The sequence below is a fragment of the Nomascus leucogenys genome, chromosome 1a (assembly GCF_006542625.1).
Source record: "Nomascus leucogenys isolate Asia chromosome 1a, Asia_NLE_v1, whole genome shotgun sequence".
Taxonomy (NCBI): Eukaryota; Metazoa; Chordata; class Mammalia; order Primates; family Hylobatidae; genus Nomascus; species Nomascus leucogenys.
Genome location: NC_044381.1, coordinates 19,385,698 through 19,398,714, shown reverse-complemented (window position 1 = coordinate 19,398,714; position 13,017 = coordinate 19,385,698). Strand labels below are relative to the sequence as shown.

Genomic DNA, 13,017 nt, shown 5'->3' with positions numbered 1-13,017 from the left:
TATAAAAATAAGAGACGGGAAACCTGTCAGGAATTTTTTTTCGCTTCCACCTGATTAACAAATATAATTGTACTACCACTTTGTAGTTCCAATTCCCCACCAATAAAGGTACACTTTTGAGAGTTTCCAAAAAGACCTAGAAAGCTATTCCTATACATTTTTCCAGGAAAGCAACCAGATGGGCTCAATCTGGCATTTAAATGATGTATCCTAAATCTAACAACACTCTCAACAGCTGGAGGGAAATTAAAAATGACATAGTTTGAAACTTAACAGAAGATAATTTTGTCAGTATTTTCCCCATCCCCCCTTTTCTAGCACTAGCATGGCGCTGCTATTACCCTCAGAAAAATGGAACTCTCCCAGAGTCTTAGTAATTGTAGAAGTCTACCTCAACGGTCAGATGCATTCGAACCAGGGCAACTCCATCTCAAATAGGCACTGGGTTAAGGCTGAGACCGGCTGGGCTGCATTCCCAGGAGATTAGGCATTCTTAGTCACAGTCATATATATATATATATATATATATTTTTTTTTATATGCTCCGTTACCCAGGCTGGAGTTTGGTGGCGTGATCTCAGCTCACTGCAGCCTCCATCTCCCAGGCTCAAGCAACCCTCCAGCAGCCACAGACTCCTGAGTAGCTGCGAATATAGGCACACACCACCATGCCTGGCTAAGTTTTTTGAGTTTTAGTACAGACCAGGTCTTGCTATGTTGCCCAGGCTGGTCTTAAATTCCTCATGTTGTACATACCTAGAAAATATATTCGACTGGGTGCGGTGGCTCATGCCTGTAATCCCATCACTTTGGGAGGCTGAGGTGGGTGGATCACCTGAGGTCAGGAGTTCAAAACAGCCTGGCCAACACGGTGAAACCCTGTCTCTCATTTACTAAAAATACAAAAATTAGCTGGGCATTGTGGCGGGCACCTGTAATCCCAGCTATGCGGGAGGCTGAGGCATGAGAATAGCTTGAACCCAGGAGGTGGAGATTGCAGTGAGCCGAGATCATGCCATTGCATTCCAGCCTGGGCGACAAGAGTGAGACTACGTTTCAAAATATATATATATATATGTATTCATCACAATATTCCTACCTTTCTACCACATGAATCAGATGTGTCATAACAAACCAATCTGTTGTTGAGGGAAAGAAAATCAACCTGTAGAAGTATTTTTGAGTTGACGATTCAGCTTTATATGATGAAATCTATCTATATATTACCACCGTGTGAGCCAATCTCCATATTTATTTCAGTGGTTCTATGAAACTGATATCTGGATTTGTATCTTGTGCATGGTGTTTAGTGCAACCATAATATTGGTTGTTGGTATATTCTTCTGGTCTATAATGTGTTAGTTATTTCTTGGCAATTCAGGTTTTAGTCTTTTATCATTGTTTTCTTCTAAGCATCTTAAAGCAGTTACTTCCCAACATATGTTTGGCCTGAGTGCTAACCAATCTTTTCCTTACATTTTGGGTTAACTAAAAGTATGTAACGTTGAACAAGGGTATCTTCATAAGCTGAAGACATTCATCTGGGGATTTTTCTGTATTACATAATGAGATAGGCTGGTGATAATATTTTCACTTTCCATATAGGGAAATAAATGATATTTACTGCTTTACTACGGAACTCTCCAATGTTAGCTGGAGCCAAAGCAAGAGATAAGAAAATGTGGCACATATACACCATGGAATACTATGCAGCCATAAAAAATGATGAGTTCGTGTCCTTTGTAGGGACATGGATGAAACTGGAAAACATCATTCTCAGTAAACTATCGCAAGGACAAAAAACCAAACACTGCATGTTCTCTCTCATAGGTGGGAATTGAACAATGAGAACTCATGGACACAGGAAGGGGAACATCACACTCCAGGGACTGTTGTGGGGTGGGGGGAGGGGGGAGGGACAGCATTAGGAGATACACCTAATGCTAAATGACGAGTTAATGGGTGCAGGAAATCAACATGGCACATGGATACATATGTAACAAACCTGCACATTGTGCACATGTACCCTAAAACCCTAAAGTATAATAAAAGAAAAAAAAAAAAAAAAAAAAAAAAGAGATAATAGTTGTGAGCCACTGTTCTTGCCTCACTGTAGCAGTTCAGAAGTGACAGCCACAGCTTCTAAACATTACCATTTAATTTAAACAGTGTGAGTCTCTTTGGTGGGGGGAAGAAATGACTTGCTGACAGTTGATCATTTTTTCATTATGCTTCAGAGAGTAATTATAGGTTGTCACATACATTTAGAAACCGGTCTATGTGGTTTAAGAAAAGATGGAATTAAGGCCATGCAACATTATGTTTTTTAAATTCAAAATCAATATAGATAAAAAAAAAATGTGACACTTAGGACCTTTCTCAGGGTGCAGTGCACTAAACACGTAAAGTGTATTAAAATGTAGAAACCATATACCTTTCATTACATTATTCCACAGCTGTCATTTATTTTATTTTGGTATAAAAGTAATTATTATTCTGAGCACAATAGTATACATTTCCTTTACCCTGCACCAGCACTCCAATTACAATCTACTCCAATTCAGATTAATCATGCCAAGATGGCAATTTCATTACACTAAGAGTAAATTTTAATAGTTTAATATATGGCTATACTTTCAATGGCTAAAACTATGTTTAACCACTTTAGAGATTTTATTAAGATTAACGTTAAACATAATGCATCTTAATCGGATCTTTAGTAGAAAACATTCATTACAAAATATGGTTGATGATGGTCTATGTAATGCTTCTGTGGATGCATTAAACTCCACTGACAGCTTTCATCTGAAAGGCATCTAATAATGGGAAGATGCTTATCGATGTAAGATGTTTCCATTTATTTTCAATTTTGTATTATTATTTACCATCAGCCAGAATGCAAGATTATACATAGGATTACGCTTTAGTTCAAGTGACAAAATACAGTGTACAAGGGGAGAAGAGTTTATTTAGGTAAAATAAAACATAACTGGTTTCAAATAGATTTAACCCAGTAGGATATAAAAGGAGTCACCAGCTCTAATTACATAGCATCTTTCTGTGTCTTAAATAGGACCCTACTGGATTAAGAAGTTATTAATGCCCCCCTAAAAAGAACTGCTTATTTACCCCTCAGCAACAAAAAGGCCTGTCAAATCAGGTACTGGTAGAGGAGAAGCAAAAACTTGTAAGCCTTTATACATTCATTCCAAGGTTACACTGTGATCTTTAATCACTCCCTTTCCTCCAAAGTTCTGCAATGGTTAGTTGCTTTTTCTCAAAGAAGTCAAAAAGTTTGCTGTAGTAACTTTACAGTACAGAAATAATTTGTTTGCTTAATTATCCTTCTAAGTAAAAATATGTGTTTCCTGGGCCAGGCGTGGTGGCTCACGCCTGCAATCCCAGTACTTTGGGAGGATGAGGCAGGCGGATTGCTTGAGGTCAGGAGTTTGAGACCAGTCTGGGAAACACGGAGAAGCCCAGTCTCTACAAAAAAATTAAAAACATAGCCTGGTGTCGTGGCCTGCACCTGTAGTCCCAGCTACTCGGTAGGCTGAGGTGGGAGAATTCATTGAGCCTGGCAGGTGGAAGCTGCAGTGAGTTATGATTGTGCCACTGCACCCATGCCCGGGTGACAGAGGGAGACCCTATCTCAAAAAAAAAAAAAAAAAAAAGGGGGAAAAAAGTGTTTTCTAAGGTGTGCATCCTTTTGGTGTATGTGAAATCAAAGGACAGAATATAATTTCTTTACAAATGACCTTTGGTTACTGTACAAATCTATATTTTGGATTTCTTGTGCACTTAGGAACACAGTTGTGTTCTGGCAAACCACATCAGATTTAGATTCAAACAGAACGAATCTGAGAAAATTCTAAATTGCATTTAAATAGGTTGCAACGTTAATTTATATCTCCAGTAAAATTTGGAAATCATTTTATATCCTACATGCTCTGCTATTAACTCTTGGAGGGTGGATGACATATCTTAAGTGCCAGTGAATAGCACAGAGCTTAGAACTTACATTAAATGAATTAGTTCAGAAAATTTTTCAACCTGAGAAATTTCTTGGGTCATAGATGAAATTTTTCAATCAATTGTATCCCCTCGTTTGTAAAAGTGATGTAGCAGCTATGCCTCTCAGAGTTTTCTAATGAAATCAATACATAAACTTATCAGTCAATCAATCATCCACTTAATCTACTTTTGTCTCTCCTTTTTGTTTCCTCTTCTGAAGCATCTGGCAAATCCGGGCCTCACGGTTTTACAGATTCCATGGCCTTGATAAAATTGAGCACACATGGGACATAATCAAGTGGGGCAAATAAGTAGGTCCACCCCTAATACCAATCCCAGGAAGAAAGGGAAAAGAAAAGTTAATGAACTTCCTTTGCCCTCAGGTATACTTTACTTGCTCTTTAATTTTTGTGAGTGACTGTATTGCAAAACTGGGAGAGAGTGAAAAGCAGCTCAAATTTCCCATCAAATCTATGTTATATCATCAGCTGCAGCCTGGGCCTTCTCACCTTTGGCCCCTTGCCAAGAGAAGAGAGGAGGTAAGATTTTGAAGAAGAGGGTAAGCACTACACCTTCATTTTCTTACTTTAGGCAAAACAGAAGTATTCACAATGCAATCATCAGTTTTGACAAACACTTTTTGAAACTAATCAATCTTTAATTTGAGAGCCAAAAAGGTTTGGTGAGATGATTACACTTAGTTCAGAACCCATGAAAGCTACAACCAGTGAGACACTGCTTTCTTTAAACAAATCAGTTTCAAATGTAGAAGTTTGTGCTTTTACAACTTACGAGGGCTCCTCTGACACAGCAGCTCCTTCTTCTAGCTCTTGAGCTTGTTTGAACCATGGCAACTTGGCCTCGACTGGAAGTTTCTCTGAGAATTCAGTGCGTGCACATACAAAAGAAGAGGTTAGAACCAACCTGGGATTTTAGGAAAATTCCTTATTCTCCTCACCAAGAAGTTACTATATTGACAAACACGAATAATAAGTTTTTGGGTAAATTGCTGCCTCTGATGATGGTTATATCTAGAAAAATAAAATCGAATTTTAAAATGTTTAATAATACGAGTTTGTGTACAAGCTTCCTCTTTATTATGATGAATAGCAAAGGAAAGTCCTTTTATTATGAAGGTTGTAAGTGTAGGAGCACTAGCTCAATATGCATATAAAGAATCATCGAAGTATCTCTTTTTACCATTTCCTCTTGAAAAGATAGAGCAGTATTTACCTTGGAAAACAAAGTATAATCAATTATATTGTGATATTTTCATAAATTCTAACTTTTTTTTTTGCCTTTTAGCTAAGTGTGATCTATGTCACATTGCCAAAAACAAACTCTTTCACTCTGAAATCCACAAAACATTGATTTAGATATCCGACTCATTCAGTACTACCCCAAGGCTCACTGACAACTGGAATATGTGCAAATGAGGGTTCATAACACATAATTTGACTTATTTCACCTATTTATCTAGCTTTGGCCAAACAATTCAAAACAAGTTTCCTAGTTACTTCCTGGGAAAAAAAATTGTGGAGGAGAAAAATGGAGAGGGAGGTTATAACTGCTCTTACAGAAATGACTGCCAAGATTCCCATTCTAGCATATTTATTAGGGTCATTTATGGGGATATTTGCCTTTATAGTATGAGCCAATGACGCTCTATCACCAGTTTATAACATATAATTGCAAAGATGAAAGAAATATGTCTATACATATATGCACCATAGAATTATATGGTATTTTAATGATGTTTAGAGAGCCAGGCTCACTCTTTAGTTGTGAAAATCCAGATTTGATTCTTGATAGTTAACTGCAAACTGCTTTTCTTTCTCTGAAGTGGCTTGGTAAAGATAAAGCTAATAAACAATTGACTATTTTAAGTTAGGGGCATCACCTCTTGTTCTCTATGCACAGCAATTATTTATAGTCAAAAAACAAAGCAAGTGAGAAATGTGAGACTGCCAAAGCCAAAAGGATTTGCTAACGTTTTAAACACAGCAACACTGTACCTATACATACATCATTTTACAACTACAACCATCCCAGTAAATAACTCAGTCGGCCGGGCATGGAGGCTCATGCCTGTAATCCTAGCACTTTGGGAGGCCGAGGCAGGTGGATTACCTGAGCTCAGGAGTTCAAGACCAGCCTGGGCAACACGGTGAAACCCCGTCTCTACCAAAAATAACACAAAAAATTAGCTGGGCACAGCAGCATGCGCCTGAAATCCCAGTTACTCTGGAGGCTGAGGTAGGAGAATCGCCTCAGCCTGGGAGGCAGAGGTTGCAGTGAGCTGAGATCACGCCACTGAACTCCAGCCTGGGCAACAGAGTGAGAATCCGTCTCAAAAAAAAAAAAAAAAAAAAAAAAAAAAAAGACTCAGTAAATGAAGCTGTCTCTGGTGGCGTAGTTAGCGCTCTGTCTTTCAATAAGGAAGCATTCAGTTTGGCACTAATAGTAAGCTTGTAATACTTTATTGTTGTTTTGAACTAAATCCTGTCAGATACACCTGTGGCAACCTCCTCTCATAGCTGAGGGCGCTGATGATAGTCGGGAGTTAAAAGTAACTTACTGCTTGTGGAAGTTACTATATTGCAGGCATTAGGTTAACCACCCTGTTTATGTTATATCTCATTTAACCTACACATGATCTCTGATTTAGATACTATTATTACACCCATTTTACAGAGGAGGCAACCAAGGCTTCGAGAGAGGTGCATTTATTAAAATTAATCAGGATTTCTGTTTTGTTTTTTGGTTTCCTTTTATATCGTTAATTTAGATTTTACGATGCTATTCAGTTGCAATTAGGGCCACCTATAGTATAATAAAGAGCTACACTGTGACTGATTTTTCAGAGAAATTTAATGGCTTAAAAAAATAAAGAAATGGGAGCCATATTTAATATTAAAAATTAAAGGGGGTTTAAAGAGTTCTTTACTTCTGAATGGTTTGTGACTTTGAATTTTTCTTTTCCATTGACACAGACGAGTAACAATACTTGTACAGAAATCAAATTCATATTCTTGCTAATCTGAGATATCCAATGTAATTATAAGTCTGGCTCACTAAAAGCTTAGTTCTACACTTTCCTAAAATTTCTTTTTTATAAATTATTGCAGTATCTATTAAATTCTGATATATTTTAAACTATGGTTCTAGAATTCAGTCTCATATTAATGTTTTAATTTTCAATATAAAAAATGACAGTTTTCTGTTTCATCAGTTTGAAGTATGAGACTTCCCAATGTACTTCAGCCTTAACAAAATAGACATACTTGGGTTCACTCCCTTGTTTTTAAAGGCAAGAAATGTGGATAGTAAATCAAACATATATTTCTAGAATATCTGGTCTGCCTTTAAGCAGATACATCTGTATTCTTCAGCAATAGTCCTCAAACAACTTTATGACTTGGGAGATAATTATATAAATATATTTCTACATGTAGCGGTTAATGAAATTTTGCAATCAAAATCATTTGAAAGATTCTTTAAAATAATCAAATTCCTTTAGTAGAGTTTAAATTATAAAGAATTCTCACTAAGAATACTTGGGATACTTAAAAATATTCCAAGGAGTTTAAAACACACCCGACTACACACAACAATTAACAGGCTGGTAAGAGAACACCTGTCAAGTTACCTTTGGGTTTATAGCAGGGAGTGGGTACGATGCATTCCTCTTTTATGTGGGGCTTTGTTTTTGGGCTACAGCCTCCTGTGTGCATTCCTCGATGGTCGATGCAGAGGACCACACGGTATCTGAGGCCCTGGCCACATGTCACTGTGCACTGGAAAGAGATTGCAAGAGAGAGGAGACTCGTAGGCAAAGCCTTGTTTACTTTTCTTCACTTCCCATTTAAAGCTTTTAATCTAAGTTTTCTTTTTTTTTTTTTTTTTTCCCACACAAGGACTCCTGGTAAGTTTATACCACTTCTTACCAGTCAAGGGATCTTTGTTCTATTTGGCTATTTGAGGTGAAGCTCGCTGAAAATTAAATCACTTTCAATTCCATAGCTTTGGATTAATCAGTTAGCAATCTTTAAGTACCCACTGTGTGCAAAGTCTCAAATCAAGCACCAAAAAGAAGAAAGGAGAAAAGAGACTGTAGAGTGTGCTTAATTTTGATTACCAGCACTGTATTTTATTTAGTTACTTTGCTGACTGCTACTTCCAAAAATATGGGAAATACCCCCACATGGATATGAAAAAATTTAAACTACGATTATAGCTAAATTATATTGCAGCATTGTCAATCCAATTGATTACCCTGAAAGGCAAAAATAACATTTAAAAGAACAGACTGAATGACCAGATGCCCAATGTAGATTGCACCTCTAATGGTTCCCCATGTCTGGTAGCATGTCTAGATGTAGAAAATGTCACAGCTCTGATCTGCTGCCATGAAGCCACAGGGCTCAGAGTCTTTTGTCATTTCTGAGGCTGAGGGCACAATGGCTTATTTCATCTTTCTGTTTCCTTTACCATTTTCCTTTCTGCGTTAGCAGTCAGGAAACCCTGAATAACATTTTATGTTTAATTACAGCAGGTTTCCTAACATCTATAAGTTTTTTGTTTTAATTATCTTACTTTGTTCCAATTTTAATTTTTGTGCTATTTTCATTTCCTCTTCCCCCCTTCTCCAATGACTAATATACATAGTTTTAATATTAATCCCCTTAGACCCTTTTGGATACAAAGCATAATACATACAAAATGAAATCAAACTTCTGGTCTACTGAGCTCTATCATCAAAACAGCTTTTACAGATTCGGGATCAGTCATTCGGCCTCAATTACCCTTGAAAGGCAGTTGCTTCCCCGTGCCATTTGAGGGAACATTATCTGGGGAACAATAGAGGCTTCTTGAAGGAACTTGAAGAAAGACATTTTATAAAAACATCATTTACTTTTGGTCATGCTGGATTTGGGGCATTCCTACTCCAGGAGCTAAGCTGGTAGGCTTCTAGACACCTCAAGAAGAGTGTGGAGCTGCTCAGGGTACCCGGTGGGGCCATGATGATGAGAGGGAAGAGTGGACTTACTCTCCTAATGAACAAAGAAAGAAGGCACAGTTACCGGAGACCACTCCTGTGCCAGCCATTTAGGGCAGTCAAAAATGTTGCAGGGCTGCGCGATGGGCATCTTAGGGGTGTACATGCATTTCCACTCTTCCACTGAAGTGACATGCCCCTGGATGTCCTCCTCCACACAGGAAACTGCCCGGCTCTGGATGCCCCCCCCACACGAGGAGGAGCACGCGGTCCATGGGGTGGCCTCCCACCTACAGAAGCAAGGGGAGTCATCAGGGCAGACATGCACATTGCTAAGCCTCCTCAGTGACCGGTCGACCAACCCACTCCCCGTGCCTATTGGTATAATCAGGTTCTGAGAGGCTAAGGTCCAGAGAACCAAAAGCCATCTATTGCCTGAAACCTGATGAGTAAGAGAGAAGGATTCAACATTGGCAAAAGGGCTCTGCAAACCGTGAAGCTCTACACAAATGTAAGCCATTACAGTTTTGAGAGCTGTCCACAAGGATATCTGTGCTGTCTGTAACCTACTCAGAAGAGGTAGGATGTAGTTCTATCCTTCTCCCACAGTTTCAAGATATGTATATATAAAATTTATTTTCGTTAAACCCATTAAGTATCCATCTCAAGACTAAAGTGGTATACTCAGTTAACACTAATGGTTTGCACCTGCAGATACTTTTTATTTTCAATGTAATACTTTATTACTTAACTTCTAGGTATTTTTTTTTTAATAGAAGAAGCTCATATAAGATCAAGGTAAACAAAAGACTCTCTCCTTTGCTTCTGCAATCATCAGCTTTGGAACTACATAGATTCAGCACAATTCTGATGTTCAAACTGTGCTATCATTATTAAGCTCAGGAGCAGAAGTGTTAATATTATCTACATATTCCATAACTGTTGAGGGATACTGGTAGGTAGAGTTCCTCCAGTAAGTAACTCTTGGAACTGTGAAGAGGTTTGGTTTGGGTTGGAAGGCTAATGGCATCTGAAAGTAGACATATAGTTAAGTAAGGTAGAAAATAACAATATTGTCAAAACATTTAAGAGACTTCCACTGATTTTTTTTTTTCAGAGATTTACACAGCTCTGAAGCATCAGGTCCCAGATGCAGAGAGATATCTTTGCCAAATTCTCTTTTCTCCTGTAGATTTAGAGAATGTAGAATTTCTAAAAACAGAAACACTGGGACTGAGTTGAGCTTGTCTTTTTTACATATATTCTGCTTATTGATGAGGATTGCTAAGGAGATTTAAGATTTCTCTTAGAATTATGAGAGATATAATTTTAATGAGAGAAACAAAATGTCACCGGGTTGATCCATTTGAATAGTTAAAATTTTAAAATGTTGCACAGGCACACCATTGAGACATTAATTATTCTGTAGGCAGGTTTTTTGTGTACATTGTGAGTTTGATTTCTCTTCTGCATGAGCCTGAATCATGTGTTTTTCCTAGTTACAAAGGGTTTTCCTTCACATTTTCTCTGCACTGTTCAAGTTTAGGCAACAACTGTTATCTGCACTGCCAAAAGCCAAGACGTGCTGCCAAATACAATATTTTCCTATGTGTATTTCCCCAGGAGACACATAAGAAAATGTCATTGTGGGGAAACTGAGGCCCTCTGGCCCTTGGAAGACTTTCTGATCTCTTTCAAGAGAATGAAGTAGCTCTGTAGAGAGTTTCTCTTCCCAATGGGTAAGACCAATTCTCCTTTGTCTCCACATAAATCTCTGGAGGGCTTCCTTCTGGAGATGAATAACAGGCCTGATTCAGATTGAAGTTGGGTTGAATACATAAGTATGTATTCACATTAGATTTGATCTGACAGTGAAGTAGGAATATGTTTTTAAATGTACATTTAATCACTTAGAATATTAAGATGCCATAAAAGAGCACATTTTCTAATTGCTACTCTAAAATTCTTAAGCTTGACCCTACTAAAGGGAGAGTGATTAATTTCTGTCTCAGCACTTGGACCTGACCATAGTGCAATTTCACAAATAGCAGTAAGTATCTTTTTCAATATCAGTGATCATAGAAAGACAAATGAGGCAATATTATTTCAAAAATTTATACTATGGTCCCAGCATACAACTACAGTTCTATGCATAGAAAATTATCATGTGAATCCTTGTATAATAATAGGGTTATGTGGAATCTTGAAGTAAAACATGTCTGTGTGCTTTAAAGAAAGCGTAACAAAAGCTGAGAGAGAGCATGTCAGGAGATCTGAAGACGGTAACCAGGTAAGTGCTTGGAATAAAAAAAAAGACATATCCAAGAATCTTATCCTGGAGAACACTGAATGAATTTATACATCATATATGTAACCTTTTTTGGCTTTTAATTTTTTTAAACACACAGTGTGTTTAAGAAATTCTCAAATTAAGCAGGATGCACAAGAGTGGCATATATTAATTATGAATCAAGATAATTATTCAGACTACATTCTCATATTGTATCCAGATATGTGTTACAGTCCAAGACTGAAAGCAGGAAAGAACAAGGTAAATATATGTTAATTGTGTTTTGTATCTATACTTGTGTTCTTAGCCCCATTTAAATAATTTAAATTGCCTTGGTCAGTGGGTAGCTGCCATTTGAGAACCATTTTTGAGTCTTAATTCTTCTTATGAATGAAAACACAGTTGTAAAAATAGTTTGCATTTACTAAGACTTTGTCAATAAAGCTGAATATCTAACTTTATAACTAGTTCAGTATCAGACATACAAGGGGGTAAGAAATAAAATTTATTGTTCTTTCCCTTTGTGATACATAGACATGCCAAGAGTGTATACAAGGACATAGTACAAACACACACCCAGGAGGATCGTTTTAATATACTATTGGGATTTAGGCATTTGAAGAAAAATCCCAACCTGTAAGAAATCAATTTTAACCTAATATAGGCATTAGTTATGCCAGAGAAATATAAACAAGAGAGATCACAGATAAAACAGAAATCTAGGAGTTGCCATTACAGGAAAAACATAAACTTGATGTTGCTTACTCCTGATGTCCAACTTTACCTTTATCTTGAAATAATGAAATGTATGGCTTTCATACAAACAGATACATATATCCTATGAACATTTATTTCACAGATACAGAAACTGAAACCAAATGAAATCTTGGTTCAGTTTAATAATTTGCTATTTTCATTACTTCAAAAAATTACTTTTTGCTATTTCATTATTTTTTCAAGGTCAAGAGTTCTGGATAAAACCAGAAAAACGATGCATTAGGAACATTCTAAAGCTATTTATTGTCTTTATCAATATAGTCATAGGAAAGTAGGAGGGAGCCGACTAATGACATAGCCACGTAGTGAAAGAATTAAAAATAACAAGAAAAACAAGAAGAATATCTAGTATAAGTCAAATTCCTTTCCTATATGTTATCATTAGGTGAAAAGTGAGTTCCCTGCCAGTCACTAGACATATTTAAGTAGATGCTGGATGACAACTTTCACTTGTATATATGTATTATATAAACATCGATAGATGTGTATATACATGTGTGAATACATATGCATTGAATATATGAATGAATATTTGTGTAAATATATATTTAACATATCTGTGGTATATGGTTGTGATTGTTGGAGAAGGAATGGGAGAATGAAGCATCAATGGGGAGTTGCACTAGATGACCTTAAGGGACCTCTATTTGGATTCTAATTCATTAGGTATTTGGAGATTTTTCCATCAAACCCTTACAGTTCAAAATAAAATTATTTTCTGGGCTTGGTTTAATTTGAGATGGAGCAGGCTGCTGTGGATTACTCCAACCATTTATGATCTGATTTAAACCCTTGGTTCTAAATAGCAGCTGATTCCCTGAGGGCCAAATAAGCCAAGAAAATGGAGCATAGGTCTACTTCAATCCCAATTCTAATTTCTGCTCTCTGTGGAGCTGTTTCCAATGCAGTCAACACACTCAGTAGCTAGAGTATTTTT

General features: G+C 37.1%; 1 protein-coding gene across 1 annotated transcript in view; it reads right to left on the bottom strand.

The window, feature by feature from the left end:
* The window catches only part of ADAMTSL1 (ADAMTS like 1), a 445,880-nt gene that overhangs the window by 221,697 nt on the left and 211,166 nt on the right, over positions 1 to 13,017 (bottom strand). The window contains exons 11-13 of the mRNA XM_003260400.2: positions 9,099 to 9,303; positions 7,664 to 7,811; positions 4,807 to 4,891 (exon numbers count right to left, since the gene is read on the bottom strand). Coding sequence (XP_003260448.2) covers positions 4,807 to 4,891; positions 7,664 to 7,811; positions 9,099 to 9,303 — 438 coding nt within the window. The remainder of the gene's footprint in view (positions 1 to 4,806; positions 4,892 to 7,663; positions 7,812 to 9,098; positions 9,304 to 13,017) is intronic.